Source organism: Syngnathus leptorhynchus, chromosome 7 (assembly GCF_054491065.1).
Source record: "Syngnathus leptorhynchus isolate UIUO chromosome 7, UIUO_Slep, whole genome shotgun sequence".
NCBI classification, from domain to species: Eukaryota; Metazoa; Chordata; class Actinopteri; order Syngnathiformes; family Syngnathidae; genus Syngnathus; species Syngnathus leptorhynchus.
The window spans coordinates 8,848,397-8,872,141 of NC_141201.1; the positions used below are offsets into that span (position 1 = coordinate 8,848,397).

The 23,745-nt window shown below is 38.9% G+C and overlaps 1 protein-coding gene across 1 annotated transcript; it reads right to left on the reverse strand.

Annotated features, from left to right (window-relative positions):
* Window positions 1-5,641: 5,641 nt before the first annotated feature.
* On the reverse strand, window positions 5,642-23,479 carry kcnj5 (potassium inwardly rectifying channel subfamily J member 5). Its single transcript, XM_085915843.1, has 4 exons — window positions 23,331-23,479; window positions 14,884-14,966; window positions 11,746-12,619; window positions 5,642-6,055 (listed from the first exon to the last, which is right to left on the reverse strand). The coding sequence occupies exons 2-4, from the start codon at window positions 14,944-14,946 to the stop codon at window positions 5,679-5,681; spliced, it is 1,314 nt and encodes a 437-aa protein (XP_085771969.1). The 5' UTR covers window positions 14,947-14,966; window positions 23,331-23,479; the 3' UTR covers window positions 5,642-5,678.
* Window positions 23,480-23,745: the final 266 nt, after the last annotated feature.

A 23,745-nucleotide genomic window follows, 5' to 3' on the forward strand; every position in this document is an offset into this window, starting at 1 on the left:
GACTTTCTTAGCTCATGACTGAAATTTGGAGTATGGTTGTAAATGCCAAGAAATTATGTTCCAGATTTTTGACTCCAACACACAATTTGGCATTAGAAAACAACAGGAAATCGTATTTTGGGTCCAGACCTTAAGTTTGGGAAACCCTGCTGTTGACATCTTGCCGAAACAGATATCAATATTTCAGATAATACAATGTCTACGCAACATGAACATCGCTGATTCTCAAGAGCAGAGGTTTTTTCTCATTCTTCTAAATTTGAACTATTTTTGATGTGCAAAGAGACAAAAAAACTAGCCCCAAAACTTCCACAAAGGATTTTTCTGCAAATGCTCTCTTTCGATGTGGCTCCTTTCAGTATGACTGCAATTGTTAGCCATGCATTATTTAAAGGCGAAGCAGAGGAAGTGTATTAACGAGCCATGGAAAGAACAATAGCTAGTTTGCTGTGCCGCAAGGAATTGTCCTGCTTTAATAATCTCGGTCATTTTTCTGCTTGCTTTCGGGATAATGTTATGCGTTTCTTAAACATTACTACTTGCGTGACAGGAATGTCATCATGTTACTAAGAAATTGTTCGTACAGTTAATAACCTCTTTTACGGTGTCACTCCAAAATTCTTTTTTTTTTTTTATCTATATTTTTTTCAAATGGATAAAATTGGGAGATATGAAGGTCGTCTAATATTTATGTTTCATCTCAGAGGTTCTACAGTATGTATGTGCCTGTTTTCTCTCTCTCTCTCTCTCTCTCTCTCTCTCTCTCTCTCTATATATATATATATATATATATATATATATATATATATATATATATATATATATATATATATATATATATATATATATATAGATATATATATACATCTTTCTCTCTTTCCCTCTCTCTCCCTTCCTCTCTCTCTCTCTCACACACACACTAACACACACATACAATCGTCCTGTACAAGCCCAACTTTTACATTTACTTATACATTTATTCATCATGCACATCATTCAATTTTGAATCAGGCGCTGACATTCAGAGTTCCAAAATGTAATAGCTTCGACAAGAATAGCCTTGACAGCACACTGCAGGGATTCTGTGAATTTGGACCAGTCATCCCCCACACCTTCTCTCGTGAATGTAACATCATGTTCCTGTTCTTACTACTGTCATGTGCTCGTTAAATCTGCCTTGCGTAGTGTTTCTTGTGTGTCTTGTCGCTAGGCGATAGTTCTTTGGCAGCATTGGACTTTTTTTGTATTTGTTGTCATGCACAAACCTGACTCAGTGATCACGCTGCATTTTGCATTCCCTATTTAATCCTTGAGAATCCATCAGACTGTTTTCAGAAAATGCTCCTGCTGAAGTGTATCCACTGTTCTCCATGTCAGTAAAAACAAATTGAAACACAATAGCACAAATAGACCATGAAAAAGAAAAAAGACCATGTCCCACAAATTTGGACTGAACTATCAAAATTAGCATATCATATCACAGCAAGCCTCACTAGGGTGTATTTGAGCCAGCATCAAATGATGAAAGTCTGTATGTCTAGGTGTACTGTGATTTTTATGACATTTTCATCTTTTAAAGAAGGGCAATGAGAAAGGAAAAAAATACCGGAATTCACCATAACATAGTTAAAGTCATCAAAAGATGAAAGAATTTGGTGCTGTTCCAAGCACTTTCATCCAGAATGTTTCGGTGCCATGCTATTTGGATCACCAGAGGTTGTGTGACTGAGTAAAATTATGATTAGTCCTGTTACTTCAGTTGCTCTGCAAGCATACAATTTTCCGAGTATTATGCATTTTGAGTCGTTCTTTTGTGATGTTTAATAAGAACGTGAGCCTCTTGCACTAGCTGCAACTTACCTATTGATGACTCTTATCTCAAAAGGGTTCCTTAAAAACATGTATGAGTCTTTTGCCTCGAGCTTCAGTACACATGATGTGCTGTACTGATAATTTATACTTATTTTCATTGTGCACAAACACAACTAATCCACTTTTCACGTATCTATGTATATATTGGAAGCGCCGCTTTGTCGATTTGTTACAGCAAAGTGTAACGTCACACTCTTCTGAACCGAGGTCATTACTTTTCCTTGTTTAGTTATCTGCACCGAAAAGAAATCACACGCAAATAATGCAGCCCCGCTCGTTCATGGGTGAACACATTCACAAGAACACGTTCTGTTCTTTTAGCTGTAGTATGTTTATTCCCGAGAGAACACATAAAACAGATGACATTCCTGCAATGAAAGATGATGGCTCTCTAACAACAAACCTATCGTTTAGCAAATGGGATACATAGTTAGATGCGGTGAAAATAAATATATCAAAGCATCTTTGAAACAAGACAATTGAGCATTTTAAACAATTAGGGATTTATAATTTTCTCAATGACAGTTTTATTAAAATGTCTTTATATTGTAGAAATTTTATCATTTGCATGCCTAAAAAATACCCTGTATTCGTATCACTGTATTTAATGTATTTAGAAGTAGAGAACGTAGGGGTCACCTCATGCAAGTCAATTAACCACTGTCCGCCATGGCCCACTTGGAAGCACGTGTCTGCTTCCAAAACCACTCGCAAGGGCCATTAAACAGAAGACAAAGGGTAGTTTGGGAAACAAGTGGAGGCTGAAAATGGAGAAGGTTGAAGAACACTTCAATAGGTGGGGACCAGTGAGAGTCGTAATGAAGAAGGCAAATACCCCGGATGATGGAGATTAGAAAGAGAGCCTTTTACTCTCATTATCATCTGTAGGCAAGTGCCTATGCAGGGAGACTCCCTGCTGAATAATCAATTTCATAAACATCTTTCCTTTTCATAAGGTGACTCAGTGAACATTTCATAAACCTTTAGAAAAAAAAAAGCATGTCATAAAAAAAAATCAAGAGCCATTTCGATGAAGTACTAACATGCATCAGCCAGTAAGATTAGCCTGTAAGGTAGTTTGATCACACCGATCAAACCTACCATCATCTCCTCTTAATGTGATACTGTACTTACATAAATAAATAAATACATACATACATAAATAAATCTAATTTGTTTTGTTAACAGCAGGAAGTAGGATTGAACAGTTTGTCATAAGTGGACATTATTGTATTAATTTAATAGACAACTTGCTTTTAGGTGGGATAACATTTCCTGTATTACTGCACAAAAGTCAAGGCCACCACTAGATTTAATAAAGGCGAAATGTGACTTGAATGTCACTCAGTTAAGCACATACCTGTTAAGAGGTGAAAAAAACAATGTCAACCAACAAACTACTTCATTGTTATTTGAGGATGGCAAAAAGATGGGCGGTGCCAATGTGATTTGTGAGGCTTTGATAGGGATGGATGGTTCCTCTGATGGCATAAATTACTCTATCTTCACTGAGATCTTGATCATTGCTAAAACAGTATGGCTTATTCCTTGGTCAATGCACTCCTCTCAGCAAAGTTTTGTCAAATACTCCAAAGTTGAATCCTTTTGCGTTTTAGTTTTCTTAATATAAACGCAGATACAAAAAAGAAAAAAACAATATATAAAACTAATGGTGAACTAAGACTTTTGTGCAGTATTGTGGAATACAGTATTAGTTTTTATTATCATAATGATTATTTCAAAATGGTGTTGTAGCGCGATGAGACCATCTTGGTCTCAGGACTGCTTTGGAGATAAATTATGAGTCATTAATTGCATTTTAGCAAGGTCAGGTTAGACTGTCAGAGTGGGTAAAATAAGCCTCTAGATTTCTATTCTCAAGACCAAAACTGCAGGAAGAGCAGTGCTTCACCTATAAGCACCAATGAATAATTTATTTTTGAATATAATGACTGTAACCAGGATTATTATACATTATCAGATTTTCAGATGTTGAAAATACCATCCATCTATTTGCTTTGTACGTTATCCTGTTCAGGGTCAATTGTAACTGCAAGTGACTGGGTAAAAGGAGACCGTATTGGATTGACCCTGGAGGTCATCACAGCAAGGCACAGACATTCGATTAGATTTCACACTGGTTGCATGAAAGTCGGCCGCATCAACCACTACATCATGAGTGATCACCATTTTCCTGCAAACATTTAAATATAAGCTATCTTGGTTTTAACCAGTCTATGCCTTGGTGTAGACTTGTTTTCATGTCCTCAAAGACAATCTTGGTCTTGATCACAACACTCGTCATGGCATAATCAACTTGGCTTATTGCCATGTCTTCCAAATGCAGGTTAACTGCTGTGCATTTTATGTTTACCACTGCTTTTAATTCCTTGACCCTCCACAATTGTAGGTAGAGCGCCGCGTCTTACTACCAATCAATCAGTTACACAATAGCATCTTCGTTCACCAACCTCTGCTGCAGCTAATTACCCTGAAAATAAGCATAGAATGAGGTAAAAGCTGGTTTCTTTTGGAGCAAAGCTTCCTGTGTGCGAGAATTAATCACATGAATATGAAACTACACACAAAGGACACATTTCAGAAAAGATAACTGCATATTGGTTGAGTACAGATTGCATTTGGATCGCTTTGTATAGTTTCCTACAAGTAAACTATTAGCCTTACATACTGTATCGCATCCTAACGAAGGATCGAGATGGAGGAAAGTATTTCCTTCCATCATCATAAAGTATCATGTGTCTGAATCAATACTCTTTAAAATTAGAGCATAGCTGTACATATAAGAGCAGAGTGCACTCTGTCTCGACTACATGTTTCAGTTCAACTTTCCCATACAATTTTACAACTTAAGTAGGGCACACATAAAGATAATCCTCTGTGATAATCCTGATTCTCACCTCTCTGATCAGAGCCAGCAAAGACCAAATCATCTGATGATTACCGTGACCATTCATCCTGTGGTTAATGGAGTGTTAAAAGTGACTTTACTATTCGCAATTGGGGTCACCAATCGCATTATGTTTAATATTTATGACAGAATATTGTCGTGTGGAGTTGCAATCTAGGATATCTGATTCTGGGCCTTTTAAGTATTCAAAATGTTTGCCAATCATGAAGTGAGTGTAAAAGAATAAACGGATGCTATGGCAACAGATGCAAAGCTCACAGTGAGAGGGCTTCAGAAGTGGGAGATCAACTCACTGAGTTGAGTGTCATCCAAATCTTACCACAAAAGATGCAGATGTAGTGGCGAGAAATCCTCACAGGTAGCCGAGCTGCTGCTGCTTGTTTTGATTTTCCAGCAGTCTGGATGCCCTCCTGTAGATTTCCGCCTCTCACAGTTTAGTCTGGATTCTATGTGAAGTCATGTTTGCTTGAGACTTCTGGTTTGGGTGACAAGACTCTTGATTGTCAGAGGACAGATTAAGGGTGCGGTGTGCTATGTTATGATCAGACGGCACCCTATTCAAACAATACATTGTTGTCCTGTCATGCCTTCAATAATGGTGACTGGGTATAGTTATTGGATTATAAAAAGACAATGGGTACCACCAACTTTTAAGTGTAGATATACATAGATGTGTGCCGGTACTTACAGTACGTGTCTAAAAAGCAATCTATTCTATAGATTGACACTCTAGTACTGTAGAGAAGTATTGCGTGGTTCAGTGACTGAAGAACAGTGTTTTATTTCTCCAAGCCTTGCAATGGCCGTTGACTAAATTAAATACAACACAGTCCAGTTCCCTCAGGTGAGTTTTTTTTTCTTTTTTTCTGATGGTTAATCAGCCAGGCAGTCCATCAGCAAAAGGTGTCTCCTCCAAAGCAGCCGCTGAGCCATTTGTCTCTCCTTTGTCACCTCCTGATTCTCCTCTCTCCTCCTTGTCCTCATCGTGGCTTAGTGGGTCCAAGTCAGACAGGCCAAAAGTGTGCATTTTTGGTTCTGGGCTCAGCAGAGACAGCTGAGGCAATAGGGGCCCATCCCGAAGCTTTGCCGCCATTTCCTTGGCGCTGCACGCGGGGGTGTTGGTCTCATAGACGTCGTGGAAGTTGTTGTAATCGACCTCATAGAAGCCTTTCTCCAAGGAGAGAACTGGAGTAAAGCGGTAACCCCAAAGCACCTCTGTGTCCAGATAGGAACTCCTTGCTTGACACGTCATCCCTAATCCAGGTCCAGGCAGCCGTACACAGCCACACACACATCAAAGGTATGAAAACAGACACACACATCCAAAATGGACAGGAAAATAAACACATGTACACACAGACAGATGAAAAGAAAAAGGGAGAGACAAGTCAGTTCATTTTTTTTTTTGTGGAAGCTCTAACTGCATAGAGAAAATGCCTTGCATCAGTCAAACCATAGCTGTAGCAATTCTGTTAGTATTGAATATTTAAAATCACTTAAATATTCCTGTAAGAAAGATTACCAATTGCGAAAGGTAGCCAAAATATTTTTCAGTGGTATTTTTCAGTGCTCTACTGATCACACCTGTGAAGTTAAAATGTGCAATAATTATGCATTTGTGCAATTAATCCACTGGAATTTAGGATGTTATCCAATCCTTTTATGGTGTCAGTGCTTTCTGTGACATTTTCAAACCTACCGTAGCTTCCCAAAAGGTGCTAGCAATTGATGCTTTATGCAACATTAAGAAGTAACATCAAAGTAAATATCCAACCCAAGTTCTGGAGATGACTTTTTGTGAGCTTCGATTTTCTTGACTGTTTATTTTTTTTTATTTTTCAAAAGGTGAAAGGGTTGTCAGTGGAGTAATCCTTTCATCCAAAAACACTGATCACACTTTGCTCAGTCTATTGCTGCCCTTGATAAATAGAGTCCATTCCATGTGATTAAAAATAGAAGAACAGTTGATTCAGACTGATGAAGTGTCTTTTGTTGCTGCACAAGAAGGTGCTCATTTCTATATTTAACTTGTCAAATATTTGCCTTTTTTTCATAAAAGGCAGCCTTTGTTTGTTTTTCTAAAATAATGTTTGTTGCTTTTCTTAACTGCAGGAGTATGTGGTTTCTTAGTTCATACTGAAGTCCAAATGTTTTCCTGTCCTTTGGTAGGTAAAAGAAATTGCTCTGCTAAATTTCAATTTTTTTTGCAAATAGGGTGTACCTCTTTTAAGAGAAACACTCTCATAACGTCACAAACGTTACAATACAAATGAGAATTTCTAAAGTCAAGGATCCCAAGTCATAGGTAAGATTTTTTCAGTCTAACTAAAAAATATAATATTTCCCAAGTGTGTTTGCTTTATTGTATACTTCACATTAAAAATGTCAAGATAACCATACGATCTGAAATAGGATGCTTAGACAGTCATGTCCTGACTGCTCAGCAAAATCAAAACCATAAGCATGTTGTCATCAGCGGTTAAACCATTAGCTGTATTATAAAAAAAGGTTTTATGATTCTGACATTTGACCCTGGAAGGGATTGACTCTATCATTTCCTGTGAGTAATTTTTTTTTCCAAATTGTAGCTTGACCAGAATCCCACAATGTCTTGTGGATGGCTGTCTCTTAAATGCTGTGCAAGGTCAGCGGGGTGAAATCAATAACAACAATAATTAAACCATGTTAGAGTACTCCGCCTCCATCCAGGATTGTGGTATAGAAGCACCCTTTTAAGGCAGACCTTTTAACCCATTAAAGAAGAAACATAAAAGAGCACTTAATACCATAATTAAGGCTGGTCCATTTAGATGAGCCACTTCCTGATTATTGTGCTGGCTCGCCTAATAGGATGAAACCATCTTGAGTATTTCTTTTCCTCCCATGACATCCACCTGTGATTGTGTGGAGGTCAATGCTAATTGCCAACACTGCCCACATATAAAGTCCCCTTGATAATTCGCCGAATGTGTATTTAACACGTTTTCATGTCAAGTGTTTATACAGTGTGGAAGGGTCAAGGTCACTAGACACGTGTTTGTTTTGTTAGATCTTTTTTTGTTTCCCCACAAGGCTTACATATACGACCAAGGTCTTAAGCTGACTAAGGTTTATCACTCGTGGAATGATTTGTCCTTGTGTTTATTTCTGACTATGCTGGGGATACACTTCCCACAGGGTTTACCGTTCGTAGTCAGGACATGTTCTTACCAAGTTGTGTATGTGGCTGTGTGTTGCAGCTTAGGGCTTTTTTGTTGGAAAATAAAGAATTAAGATGATACACCATCTAAGAGGATTTAGAAGGAAATGTTGTATACTTTGCCTACACACTTATGTTGGAGTTAAGGGTTAGCCGAATATTTTGTGAACACTGAAGCCAAATTAGTGGACAGTTCTACTGACCAGTCGCGAAACATTCATATTTATTTATGTTTTCATTGGTTATTTTGATATGCAGTAATGTTATATTAATTTATTTTTCAAAGACGATTGTACCCTTTTCCCTTATTTAATGACGCTTTGACCTTCCTTTTCACCTTAAGTGCCTTAAAGAAAAATGATCCCATTTGATAAATCTATTTCCCAAAAACTCACCCAAAGAAAATTATTTAATGCTAACTTCTGATAAGACTGAGCAAATACTAAATATTCAGGAGAGTAGGGCGCAGATACATACATGAATTCCGTACCACATAAATGTAGTCTGAGTGTTATAGAAGGCATGGTGATAAATAAATGGATTCCTTTATTGGCTAAGACACAAAGCATGACTAGCTTGTAATGTTTACAAGTAAACAGTACATCTTGCACATCATAAAAAACTAGATTGTATTGCACAAAACACTCCTTATTTGATATATAAATATTAGAAAGGATATAAGATAACAAAACTGTCATATGCGTACTATCGTCAGAGACCGTTCTATAATGAAAACAAGGTTTGTTGTCGGCAACATAGGCACACACGACAGAGCCTCTCTGACACAGAAACGACATTACGTATATTAACTGCAGTATAGTGATGAAGACTCAGCTGACTTTGAAGTTGCCAAACTAATCACCAGAATATATCTATAACACATACGCTTAGATGTTATGAGTGGATTCTTCTGCTATCTGTTTTCAGCTATTATCTGGCTGAACGATAGACATTGCTTAGTAGTGTATTTGAATGGGCATGCACATTGGTTGGCAACGTAATGATGTGTGAAAAAAATGACATCAATGAGACTTATTAGCATTTTGAAGAACTTGCAACTTCACTCTGACTCATTCATGACGCAATATCTGATTCATTTTTTATTTTCCCACTGTAATGTTTTTTCCCTTGCTATAGTAATCATGCATTTGACCGAGGGTTTCATGTCTTCAAATATTAAGTGAGAGTGTAATTACAATTTTGAGCGTTTATAGTGTAGAAATGACATCAAAAAGACAATGTTTTTTACGAGTGCCTTATTTAGCTACATTACTGCAGAAAGTGACTGGAGTTGTTAATTTACTCAACTGCACACAGTGGAAGCCTGATATACTTCTATTTATAAAGAAACCTATTTATGGCTTAACAATCAAATTGTCATTATATGCAATTTATGTCAAGTGGATTTGATGGAAAGAAGAAAACCATTTCTTAAATTTTGATAGTAACAGGTAACAATGCACACGTTTATTGCCCTGAAAGACTTTTTATGCGCTTTGATGATGTGCTGCTCTTTTTGTTAGTAACAGAATACAGACGGGCTTTTCTATGAGAAATGGGATGGCTACAGTTACTACCCATTTTTCCCCTGCTGGCAAAAGGAATGTCTCTGTTTGATAAGGCTTTCATTGTCTTTGGTTGAAGATTGAATCTAGCAAAACTTGTGCCAGACTGGCACCAACTCTTTACTGGTCCATTATTGTGTGAGCATCTTTGAGCTGTGGCCACATGTCCCTAGTGCGTATGTTCACCTGCCTTTTTATAGCAAAGAGCCAGCGAACAATAAAGTTGTACAGTGTCACTGGGATGATATACAGTATTGGAGATGCCGTGACATAGCTTTGGGTTGGTGCTCTGTCTATGTCAAACCCAAACTGGTATTTGATGTTTCACAAGTCAAACCAAACCGAGTTTGGGCATGAACACTACTACTAGGGTCTGATTACTATATATGCGATCATTAAACTAACATTTGTCAGGCATAGGCTTGCAACCAGTTTCAAGAGTCTCATGAGGGACCGTGCATGTGAGTGTGTGTGGGGAGGCAATGGCCAGATTGGCACATCGCCCAGTGGAGAAGGACAGTGATGACACTAACCCCTGAACGCCGCAGCGGTTTGTGCTAGTGAAGCGAGGGGTGATTTAATGCCTGGGTCAAGTATCCGGTAGTGTGATCAGGAAGCATGATGACTACTGGTGCTTTGGGAGAGAAAATGAATATAACAATCAAATGTGAAATAGAGCAGAAATGTTCAGATGCATGCAAAGCCATGCCTGATCGCACCAGGGAGCGTTGTGCTTTGTACATGTTTGTCTAAGAGTGTAAACCCTTCTAATCGGTCCATGTCTCTTTTGTTTAATAACTTCATAATTACTAATACGTATGTATAATACAATGCATTTGTTAAAAATAAATTGTAATTAGACAATCAAGAACAAGCTGGAGTAAATCATAATACCTGCTTCCGCCAAAGCAGACAGAAAACCCATTAGAGCCGACGATTAACAACACACTATGGGCAATTTTACTGTAATCACATCATTAATATGTTTATACCGTATTTTCCAGACTATAAATTGCTCCGGAGTACAAGTCGCACCAGTCATTAAATGCATAATAAAGAAGCAAAAGACATATAAGTCGCAATGGAGTACATGTCGCATTTTTGGGGGGAAATGTATTTGATGAAACCCCCACACCAAGATCAGACATGTCATCTTGAAAGGCAATTTAGAATAAAAATAGAATAGAAGCGACAACAGGCTGAATAATTGTAAGGTATGTTAACGTTACATGACACATAAACAACAAACTGAGAATGTGCTTGGTAAGTTAACATAAGATATGAAGAGTTATTCAGATAACTATAGCATAAATAACATGCTAACAAGTTTACCAAACCATCCGTGTCACTCCAAATCACGAAACCCAATGCAATCTTCATCCTCTGTGTCACTTTTAAACAACTCCGCTAACTCCGGAAGTAGAAGAAGTGGCGCTTCCTCTTTTACGTCGCTTACATCAGACTCAACATCAGTTGCAATTCCAATTATTCCATCCTTTCTGAATTCTGACACACAGGCCCAGAATTCCCTCTTGTGATTTCGTGTGAATATAACATGTGAAATGTTATAATAATGTGTTAATAATTTCACACATTATTCGCTCCTGAGTATAAATTGCATCCCTGGCCAAAAAAAACCCTGCGATTTATAGTCCAGAAAATACGGAAATATTTTGGGAATTGGTGCAGAGACAATTTTATTACTTAATTTATACAATTTTTACTCTTTTTCAGTAATATATTGTAAATTCTGAGTTTGTGCCTGGAAATTAGATTTTTGGAATTTTACAGAACTACCCAGTGTTGTCTGTCTTTTAAAAAGAACAAGCCTGAAGCAGTTTGGAAGGGCTTAGCATTTACCCAAAACAAAGACCAGCAGTGTGGGTGGTTTAACTTCAGATATACATCAAAGAAAACCTCGACGTAGCAACAGTGGAAATGTGTGTCTACGCGTGTAAGAGGGTATGGGAGATTCTTATCCTTAAGTGACATTTCCGATAAAATGTTGCATTATAGAAAAATATAAACATCAACACCTCTGCCGAACTCGCTCAGCTTTGAGAAAAACTCAACTATTAACTTTTTACTATTGCAACGACACCCACCCTTTTTCACCAGCAATTTTGTGATATCTATTGAGGAATATATTACAACCCCACCAAATTATGTTTGTTTCATACCTGTGGCTTCCACCATGCCCTCGAGGATGACCACTATCTCGAATTCCTCCTTCTCCATTTGCGCCATGGACATCTCCCAGAATGGGCTCTTTTCGTTAATCTCGTGGGAGATGATGAGTGGCGACACCAGGAACAGGCGATCGTCTCCCGTGTCAAAGCCGATGTTTATGTCAGTTTGGTTGAGCGGGATGAACTCCCCTTCCTTGGTCTGCTGCGAGCGGATAAGCTTTGCTCGGATCGAGGCCTCCACAATGTGTGAATTCCTCAGGTCCCCTACCCGAAACATCAGGCACATCTTGTTGTCTCGCACCGATATGACGGCGTTGTGTGAGAACATGAGGGTCTCGGCACGGTTCTTTGGCTGAGAGATCTTGACAAACATGCAGCCGACCATCATGGCGTTCACAATAGAACCCAGTATGGCCTGCACCAAAAGCAGTATGATACCTTCTGGGCATTTTTCTGTGATAACACGATAGCCGTAACCAATTGTGGTCTCAGTTTCAATGGAGAAGAGGAAAGCAGAGACAAAACTGTTGAGGTTCTCCACACAGGGGGTCCATCCCTCTTCATCGGCATGCAGGAGATCCCCGCGGATGAGCGCAATCAGCCACCAAAGAAAGCCGAAGAAAAGCCAGTTGACGACATAGACTAGCGTGAAAATAAAGAGACTGAGACGCCAACGAAGGTCGACTAATGTTGTGAACAAGTCACTGAGGTAACGGTAGGTCTCTTGCACGTTCCCATGATGAACGTTACATTTGCCATCCTTTTGCACATATCGCTGACGTGGCTTCTTGGCGGGGTCAGATATCAGGTGTGTTCGCTCTGTTGAGATCTGTGCCTCCCGTAAGTGCTTAGGAAGCTTTTTCACCTATATGGAGAAAGCAGACAGAAAAGCAATGTCAGAGAGTATAACAGTATTTGTCTGCTTTTCAGTAACCAAATGTTATCCACCTTAACGATCATGGAGCTGGAGCTTGTCCCAGCTGACGTTTGGACTAGAAACACTAAACTAATTGCAGGACACATATTGACAAACACAAAGAAACGTTTTTTTGCAATGTGGGAGGATTGCCAGAGTGCTTGTACAACTTAAGTAAACCCATCGCTAATGTGTATGAATAGCTACAAAATTCAAACTTGTCCACGTCCATTATTACATCAAAGCTTGTCATTGTTATGGTGACCCAATAGCACTTTTTTTTCATAGTCTATAAAGTGATAAAATCATTTGAGTTGTGTGCAATACTGTAGAGTCAAATCAGCCAATTCATCTTCTGACTGTAGCTTTTTTAAGACTAATTACGTGTCAACATTGTACATACCCTTCTGAGTTTATTAGGTGGGTGAGGCTGCACGTCCCAACAATAGGTTGAACCCAGTAGCTAAATTGTGTTTCTTGTTGCTTAAACCATGATTGGTGTGGATATATTAGATCAGTGTACAGTATACGGGGCGCAAGGGGGAGAACAGGTTAAAGAAAAAACCCAAGGACATTGACTCTGTTGGCCCAATTCCAATGAACGATCTGGCTCCAATGCCTCCGCCTCCCTCTCTTTCCCCTGTGTCCTCTATCTTCACACCTTGGATCTTGGCAAGGCTGCATCGGAACAATTGAACATCCTCCAGCTCTCCCAAAGATACTGATTGCATCTTCCACAAAGGGTTATCCACTTTATAACTGTCTGATGAAGATGAGCTGCTTGCAACTCATCTCCCCTCAATCATTGTCTTATTTATAACATTCCGGAGTATGAAATAAGTGACTGTCAAAATCAAGATTCTTGTCACTATTTTTGGACGTGTGCACACGAGATGACACTAATGGAGGATGGCGGCATCTTTCAAACAGACCAAGGACATGTTGGCAACCCACTGACACTTCCAATATGAATTGACAAATTGAATATGTTGTGTTGAGTCAAGAAAACAGCTCCTGCCCCCTTTATATAGTCAGCCTTTAGCCAGACATTTATGCAATCCATCGCGCTCTAAAGCCGCAGTAAAGTGACGACACTGTATCTATAGCAGTGGTTCTTAACCTTGTTGGAGGTCCCGAACCCCACCAGTATCATATGCGCATTCACCAAACCCCTCTTTAGTGATTTTTTTTTTCCAAATTCAAGATATCGATCCAACCCAGTTTAAGAACCACTGATCTATAGTAAATGTCATCCTTGAAGATACTTAGTACTTGTTTTTGTAGCATACGCCCGATGTTTTATTCAAGACTTGCAAGTTTCATTGAGTTGTGGGGTCCTCACTTGAGCGCCTCTGGATAAACATAAATTCACTTACCCAAGCGGGTATTGAGTTTTCTGCTATCAAGTCCAGGTGAATTTTGTTGAAGAAACATTTAGACAAAGAATTATTGAAAGACCATGCTTATTGATTGACTTTGCAATTAGTGGCTTGATGACAATGCATTCACTGGATGTCAGGCACAGGTCCAGTCTTTCTTTTCATCCTGGGGCTAATGGGGTTCATGACAAATACATAGAGGAGCAGAGAAACCCATTTATAAATAGATTTTAGAATATCAAATAAAATCCTAGAGTTCTGAATTTAGGCTACAAAGATTTTTAGTTAGATCAGCAGTTAATAAAATGGATGGATGGATATATTTGTTTTTATAGTTTTTACAATTCTTTAAACGTAGACCAAATAAAAAGCCCATCAGGCTTGAGCTAACAGAATGATTATTGAAGCTGTCACAAAAAGCGCCACCCAATCTTTGGCCTTCGTAGTCAATACGGTCCCTGTGGGTGACGTCCTTAACACAAATTCATTAGTCCTCTCTATATTACAGTGGTAAGTGGGTGATGCTTTCTCTTATTGAGCTTTCCTGACCACACTAAGGAAGGAAGGACAAGTTGCCATCGCGGCCATCCTCCACTGCAACTCAAACGCCACCCATTTGAATTAGAGTAAAATGCTCATTAGAGAAACAGCTTCAATTACTCTTTCTAATCTGTAATCTACACAACCATTTGTCCGCATTCGTCCCAGTCGGGGTTCTCATCCATGTATACCATGTTGTATTTTTTATCTCCTCTCTCTTCTTGCTCGCCTCTATTCATACCAGCTTCTCTCTGATGTAGTACATGAATAATAGGTTTGGATCTTTAGTTTTACCTGTGCAGGTGTAACACCTATCTCCATGTTGTGGTCCATGAGGATTCTGGAATCTCCTGCCATCCTCAACTGAAGCTCAACACCTAGAGAAGGATAGGAAAGTGTTGCCATTATAGCCCAGACACAAGTTGTATTCAAAGCAAAAAGCAATAAGGTTCTTTGTGAGAGGAAATTACAACCCTTTCAGCAAATTATTTTTTGTAAATTTCCCCACTTTGTCAATGACTATTAGACAGAACACAAAACTACCAAACTTCTCTGAGTTACAGGGTTTAAAAGGTTACTTGTTGGACAAATGGCCACAATTGCAGATGTGTACCACATCCCCTTATACGTAGCACAAATGTGTTTCTTTGCTCAATTCCAAAGTATAACTTAAATCTAGGAATGGAGGTGTTTATTAGCACAAATACAGGGGCTAGTCTATTTTTAGTCCCTATCAATAACGCGCTGCAGTTCAAGGCGGAACAAATCCCCTACATTTTAATATACAGACCTGCCAAAAGAGTGCAGCCAAAACAGACCAGTGAGACAGCAGGTCGTTGCCAAAACCATATTGATATAGTATGTATTTTATTTGCATTTATTAATTAAGACATTGGTTCCTTTTTTAAATGTAAATGAACAGGGTCACATAACAAACTAATGCATGACAAGTAAGTTAAACATATCTAATGTACAATGGTACAGTAGTTAGACTCAAGGCTTGATGGGCCTGATCTGGTCCGCCACATCACTTTATGAGGTATTGCTAGCATTATTTTGTTACCAATGCCCGTTTTAAATAAATGTAATTAAGTATTTGACCGTTACTTTCTGACAGGTTTTACTGGACTCTAATTTCAAATAAGGGTAGTCTTCAATTTGATAGCTGGTGTCGGGACAAAATCTCATATGTCATCATTTGGAAAATGTTGTATTTTTCCATAAATCTATATTATTGTTTTTTTTTCACCAATCTTATTATTATATAGATTTGTTTTATTTCATATTATACATTATAATCTATATTAAAGACACCGGAGTGTAATGTTTACAAATTAATCTTAAATTTCACAATGGCTTGCTCTTTTTGATGATGCAACATTAATGATTGAACAAACATGACATTTGGGAGTCTCATGAAAAGTGAAAGTACAAGACTCAGCCTGACATCAACAATATGTAATATGAGATGATCATTTAGTCAAAGTCAAAGTCCGCTTTATTGTCAATTTCTTCACATGCCAGGCACACAAAGAGATCAAAATTACATTTCCCACCGTCCCACGGTGACTAGACAGTACACAACACTCACATCAAATAGCACAGAGAGTAAAAACAAACAGACAAGAGCAACGAATAAGTAATAAGCAAATGGAAGTAAAAATATAATAATAAAGTATACTGATGTAGGCTGCTCACCCATAGTATTTATTTATTTATTTATTTATTTATTTATTTATTTATTTATTGCACAACCGAACTGTACTTTATAGGAACATGAATATCTACTGTATTAGGAGAGTGGCTTTTTATTTGTTAATTGAGGCACATTATCTTCAGAGGCCACCTTTTGAGAAAACATGCTATGCAGTTGAATTATGCTCACTGGTAGCATTTCTGCAAGCAAACAGGCATTTGCTTGTTTGTCCCTTGTGTAAAGTTGTGGTGACATAACAAAAGATGATGTTAGAAGCCCTGTTTTTTGGTACTGATCCTGTTAAACCTTTCAAGCTACACGGGGCAATTAATTTAGAGAGCCCCAAGGTGTTGTTTAAAAATCAGCGACTGTTAATTCACCAAAGGAGCAAGGGATTTCCTAGTGCTCTGTAATCAACAGTGCTAAAAGAAACATGGATAAATGACGTATTCTGGCTGACATTTCCTTGTCATCGGTTGCTAGCATCAATCAATTTGATTACTGACCAGCAAAGGAGAAGCAACCAGAAGGCGGGAGAGTAAAAGTGAGAGGAACACATCACAAATCTGGCCCACACAGGAATGTAATGTTTACAGTGATGGTCCAAAGCAAAGGGCAGAGTGACGTGACAGGCATCTAAGCAGGGGGAACAGAGAGCATGTGCGGGAAACACACAACGCTTCTCACTGAATACGTGAAAAATATGCTGTTTTGCAAAATTATGTTTGCTTCTCTCGTAAATTTAGCGTCTCTCCATGGTGTGTCATGAAACTCAAGCTCCTACAAAATTGTCATAGAGACTGATTGGGCCTCACAGTAGACTCAACAATCCTGTTTTGTTTTGGTGTTTTAAGAGGGTAACAAGCTTTTATCTTGTTACCAGGAGGGTGACTGGATGCTTTCGCCAATGCTTTCGTGTTTGTGTTGATAACAGGACGATTGTATCTGTTGTGATTCTAAGGAACAGGAAGGGATGGCATGCCAAGCCTTTAATATTGTCAGCGACACACGCTGTGGCAGATACACATCAACAGCAGTAAAGTCAAAAACAGGGTCATAATAAGCAAAATAAGCCAGCCTATAAATATAAACGCTGGCAATACTTTGATGTAGACAATGTTGCAAAGTTAACACAACTCAATGAGCAAGGTCAGAATGCCCACAAGTGTTGTCCAGACCAATCAACCATCATTTGAGAGCCACAAAATAAGCCAATTGGAATTTTGTCCTGACACTGACTTTATTCTTTTCAATACAATTGAGCACACCTTCAACAATGATGTTGAAACTGTTATAACAAATTCAAACATGGCTTTTTAGTTTGCTTCCATGGAGTGGGCACTTTTAAAGCAGAGAGCTTGAGTTCAGATAAAGAATATATTGTGCAGAATATTTTATTGTCATTGAGAGCAGTGTTTGGGAATGTATAGGGAGAAAAAAAATGAATACAAATAGCCGTGGTATGTTGCAAAGTCAGCAATATCACTTCCAGTAGTTTTAAATAGGAATGTAACTGCGGCATTACTGGTTGCTCATCCGTATACATTAAGAGTCATAATTTACAGTTAACTGTTGTCACAGATAAAAGAAATATACAAAAGTCATAAAACAAACCTGCTGAATGAGTATTAAAATAATAAGTCAAACAATGATAGAAAGTAAGCAAGTGGAGCCTGTAAAGACAAAAAAACTAATGGTGTTCAATACCACTATTTTTATCTGATCCGATAATGAGTAAAACTCAAGCTAGTATGACTGATAATGATGGGATAATTACATATATTTTGCACAAATAAACATCACGCTTCGGATTATCTAAAAAAGAAACAGAGCTTCAGAAAGAGTACATAACATCAGAATTATGTCATATGCTGTTTTCCTGGATGACTCAAATAAAAATTGCCATTGAATAATAATTTTGTTGCTTTTTACATCACTGTCTTTATTCATTTGAACAACTCCATTCGCCGTGTTCAGCACCGCTTACAGTGTGCCTTTCAGTCCGCCTCATCCTAAATATCACCACACATGACTTAGTTTACACTGTCATAATGCCATTGTACAGACTCAAAGTGAGACTGAGTGACTGACGGAGCAATGTGCCGTGGTCCTATGCAGAGGAAAAAGTAGTTCCCTTCAACATTCAACATCATATCACTCAGACAAGATCTCAAAGTCTTATTTACTTTCCACTGCGTGATAATACATTATCAGATTATTCATTATCAAGTATCAAAAACATCAATGTTTAGATTTCAGTATTGATTTTAGCGCATGAAGATCTGGTATGGGAAGGAATGATATTTTAGTATTGATCCGCAAATCACTAGAAGACACCACAACTAAATGCCAAAGCTTATCTCGCGTCTCAGCATCGTAGTCATGGAGCCTGCTTTCCTTGAAGTAACAGCAATGAGTTGTTACTTGTAGCGTCACGATTATGTCTCTGGCCTTGATGGGCCCATAAAATGACAAGGACTTCATCCCTATCTGTGTTCACTTGTGACACTTTGAGGTCGGGCGGGTCAAATGACTAAAAATGTCCCCAGCAAGTTTGGCTCCAGGCCGGACTAACACTGATACGCTCATAGACTCGCATATACAAACTTCACACCAACCCTCCCTCTTCGTTTTCCCATTATGTCCGATAGCGAACCACTGTATCAAGTTTTACCCTTCTCGGGGATGACCTTCTACGGAGTGACACTGCTGCATTGAGACGTCCCTCTCACTCTGACTGGAGAACAATTTCTCTAATGATACGTCAAACTGTCTCAATCTCTCGCTCACAGACTGCAACCCTCTTCAAACCAACAAAAGTTCTAATCTGCTACTAGTGTCAGACACGGTGATCCAGAGGCATACGTCTCAGTTTCTATCAGCACCTCTTAGCTGGAGAGCAAAGGAATGTAGGAGAATAAAAAATGTGTGTGTGTGTGTGTGTGTGTGTGTGTGTGTGTGTGTGTGTGTGTGTGTGTGTGTGTGTGTGTGCGCGTAGGTAATGGCATCAGGGTGAACTTATTTTATTTTAAATTAGTTTATTTTAAATACTGGTAAGAAGTAAGTGAATATTTTTGCAGTCCATGTGCGTCCATTTTCAGAAAGTGATTGTAGATTTGGGCAGTAATAGCATTTGAAAATATTTTTTTAATTTCCTACTTCTCTACAGTCAGCATATGAATTGCACTCAAATTTATTTTACCTGCAATTTACCACCAGTGGGTGTAGCTGTAATACAAGTTGCACTAAGAAGATACCCAAATGTCCCTTGGTTTTCAAGAGATTCAATCAGCAAAAGATTATAAAATATCGAAAAGATGACGTCGCCTATTTCCCATCCCCTATACCCCCGTTTTATCTGTGTTAATGAGCTGCAAATGTATGTGAATGTATTTCCCCAGGGGTAAAATACGCTCACGCTCACTCGATGCTTACATAAACCTGTAAAAAAAAAAAAAGGGGAGGGGGGGTGAAAGAAAACCCTCCCATGTGTAGAAAGAACTGTATGTGCTCTCTTCCCACGTCTTAATGGCACTGCAGTGATTAGCAGTCTTTTATTTTGCTTAAATTAGGTACAATTTGCATGAATTAGACTTCCTTTATTAGTTATGCTGATTTATCGTAATTTTGCAAAAATCTGGATGCAAAATAAGGAAATTTAATAACAACTAAAGTATAGAGCTATGTTTGTCAGTTAATTATTTCGATAGTGTTCTGCATTGTTGATCACATGTGAGTCTTACACTCTTCCTGCACCCACAATTAGAAATGTAGTAATGCAGACACTGTGTAGATGCAGGAATTCTCAACTGGGTTCAGCTTAACTGGCACGACCTGATTGTTTATCAGCTAGACATACAAAGCATCTCTGCTAATGTCTGCCTATCTTAACAAAAAGACTACTCTTGAATGACTCAAATAATTCACCACTATTATAACATTCAAGTCAGATAAAAGGAGTCTTATCCTCATTGACCGCAGGACTAAATGTTCTCATAGTATTTCATCACACATACAGTAACCTGCTGCTCGCAGATAAGAGTAAAATCAATTAACGAAGAGTGGACTCTCTTTCAGTCTCATTAGCCACTTTTGCACTGCATATCACTCAAATAGACTCTCCTCCATTTGAGATGCTCAGTCTCTCTAAACTTCTCTGTTTTTTTTACCTTCCAATTACACAAACACATTGTGGTCAAGGCAATACAATTCAACACATTTTTCATGCCACTCATTGCAACAGCGCTGAAAAGAAAATCAACTATTACTTTAGCCCTTGCAGACAACACATTGCCATGACAACAGCTATGGTGCATGGCAGTATTGAGTGCGAGTTTAAATAATCTACAAAGATCACTAGCTGGATTTGAACCTGCAGAGTCCCAATACTATTACTAATAAAGAAATGTGCCATGGCCAAGAAATGTGTCCATAATCACAATGACCATGTCATAGAAAACCAAATAAGTGTAGGCTATAATCTTTACGGTCAATCTACTACCGCTGCCTGTTTTGCACGTGAGCCTTGAAAACCACGAATATTGCTGCATTGTTACGTAGCTGCAATATGAAAGAGGACCTGAACCCATTTGTTCTCATTGCAGTATTTTGAAAATACAGATCTTCCATGTAATTCCCCAGAGCCTGAAAAGTGTTCTGCTGTGAGTGTGCATCTCCAGTGTATGCGCGTGAGGTCAAAAGACAAAATGGAAAGTAAAGGGGCCAAAGCTGAAATATTAGTCAAAAGGTAAAAGATGGCTTCGCACATGCTGTATTGTACCTATGCAGAAATATATACGTAAGCTTAGTGAGGCTTTTGGCGACTCAGTAGTGGGCTGTTCTATAAATCTTGCTTGGGATCGTGGGCGCAGTTAAATTTGCATTGGTTGATTTATGAATGTTTTTTTTTCTATGGTGCGATCGAATTATACAAGCAATTTTAGACTGCTTAATATATTCATGTGATGTCAAGCACCAAGTTTGCAATAATACCCAGGAACCAAATTTAAATCATGTTATTATTCCGGACTGTTACATAGACACATGCAGTATATCGTCACCATCTGATGGCAACTTGATAGTCAAGTTTATAATGGTTTTGACTTCTTAACATAGTCAATATTCATGTCCTGGTAAAAACTGAATCTGTTGTCATTGAAGGTGCTGTCTCAACACAACATGCAGTGCTATTTAAATCATTTCATTTTGTTCAAATCATGGAATTCATCAATTTATTTACAACAGCTCCACACAATCATTTTTTTCATATGACAGGCTGTGCTTTCGTGCTGCTGTTTTGGTTAGCAATTGAGTTCAAATGGGCCCAGTAACTTGTTTGTGAACAATAGCGAACTAGTGTAATTACAATTGATTCCTGTTCTTTTCTTTGATGTGAAAACTAATGCATCTATTTGAGTGGCTGTTAAATCTTTTTACATGGACGAAACACCCAGCGACTAACTAATATGTGAAGAAATACTGAACAACATAAACAAATAAAAAATAACCTCTTTAAGAACTAAAACGTATATCTAAGAATTGGACATGTACACATTTCTTTAGGGCTGTCTTCATCGCTTTTTTTAGGCTCAAGCTATAAATGAGTGGCTGCTGTGGAAGCAAACGTAGTAGCCTTCCTTTGAGGTTGGCGTTGCCCCTATGTCCCCTTGTGACATATGCCCTGAATTTATAAACAGATCCAGTTATCACAATGACTTTAGAGAGTTTCCTAATGAATAAACCTTTGCCCTCCATTGTTCGTTTATTAGGGTTGAAGATCTGGCCAGCCTCGCGGGAGAAGAGCGCTGAGTCGCAGCTACAATGATGATGCAGATAATAAGGTCAAAAGGCCTTCTATCAGAAACAGTTACGTGTTTGCTGTTCACACTTCCCCCAGCGCACTTGAAATAGCCAGTAATGGCGCAAGCAGCTGTGAGCAGGCTCATTAAAGATTATGCTCGTGAAAGAAGCTTGTGAGAAGTGTCTAAGGCTTTTGTTGCTGTATTTTGAAATCCTGCTGTTTGAACGTACCTTGCCTTTCCTCTGTTTAACTAAAAGAACAGTGATGCCTCACTTTTCATGTTTTTTTTTTTTAATCCCCAAAGGAGAAATTAAAAAATGATGAGTGATTCGGAACGACGACCGGTTTTAAATTCCCCGTTGAGACAATAATGGTCGGACTGAGGCTTCGGGGGAGCTGTACTTGATTAATACGGCCGCTCAGCTGTCTTGCCATAAAAGTTTTACAGCGACTACTTTCCGGATGTGTGTTCAAGTGAGTACCGAGGGGTAGGTGGGTGAGATGCTTGTTCCGAGGGAATCAAGATACATAATTTTTAGTCAATGCTTTGGTGTAGTCTACAATATTCATGAAAGCACAGCCAGTAGCAATATCCCCGCGTCCACTCTTTCATCTTCTGCTCTCGTTGAATAGCTAAAAGCAAAAAAAACATGCTGTGTGTCTGTGGTCCCTACACTCCTCCTTTTCCTCCTCCTCCTCCTCCTCCTCCTCCTCCTCATGTGCTTCCAGTAACGCAGATGCACATTCACACTGTAAACTCCTGCATTGCACAGAGAGCAACTACGAGGCAGCGCACGTTACACGAGGGGGGCTGACGAGTAAGCTTCTCTCTCCGTTTTTGCGTCACAGACACCCCAGATGCACGGCGCTGGGAGATATACGCATCACCGCAGTCACACTGGCGATAAAAGATGAGAAGAGCAAGATGTGATGATGTGATTAGATTGCAGGCTGATGGAGAAGGCTAATCCAGCCACTTTCCCCATCAACACTTTTCCTTCTCCCTTGAGGTGTCAGATGCTTCCTTGCTTTCATCCAAATTTGTGGCTTTAATTCTTTCCTTTACTCTTCTTCTACTCATGCCATCTCATCTCTACAATTTGTTCCCCAAGTGATGTATACTTTTCATTTAGCAAGCGACTCCGGATGGGGATGTTGGCTATGCAACGCAAGCCATCATGCAAAACAGATGCCATCCATCGATACAATGCTACTGCTATCATCAGTCATATGTATTAGGCTTACCTTCCGGTCTTTGTGGGAGTAGTTGTCCCTTCGAGGCATTTCACAACTACTCCCCTCTCCAAAACTGTGCCTCTTTTTTTTTTTTTTCCCGGCTTCTGCCTTTCCTCTATAGTCACCCTGCTCCTTCTGCTCCTCACAGCTCTGTATCAAGTGTGAGCAAGGGCTCTGTGTCTCCGGCAGAGAGGCATGGGTGGGGGAGATAGAGGCAGACTCAGAGTGGGAGAGAGAGGACAAGACAAGGGGATGTAAATATGCGCCCGGCGTCTTGATTGTTTCTCTCTTGCCACTTCCACGCACACACTTTTCCCTCGGGATTTGTCCCTCACATGTGTATATATATATATATGTGTGCTTGCACGCTGTGTTGTGAAAAGTCAAATACAGTTTTGCAGAGAGAGGTTAGAAAAGGATGTGT

What these genes read in the sequence shown, in the direction of transcription:
- kcnj5 (XM_085915843.1), bottom strand. Translation starts at nt 14,946, where the DNA reads ATGGCAGGAGATTCCAGAATCCTCATGGACCACAACATGGAGATAGGT. An exon ending in TAGGTGTTACACCTGCACAG is followed by an intron (nt 12,620 to 14,883) that starts GTAAAACTAAAG and finishes TTCTCCATATAG; the next exon opens with GTGAAAAAGCTTCCTAAGCA. An exon ending in GGGCATGGTGGAAGCCACAG is followed by an intron (nt 6,056 to 11,745) that starts GTATGAAACAAA and finishes GACCTGGATTAG; the next exon opens with GGATGACGTGTCAAGCAAGG.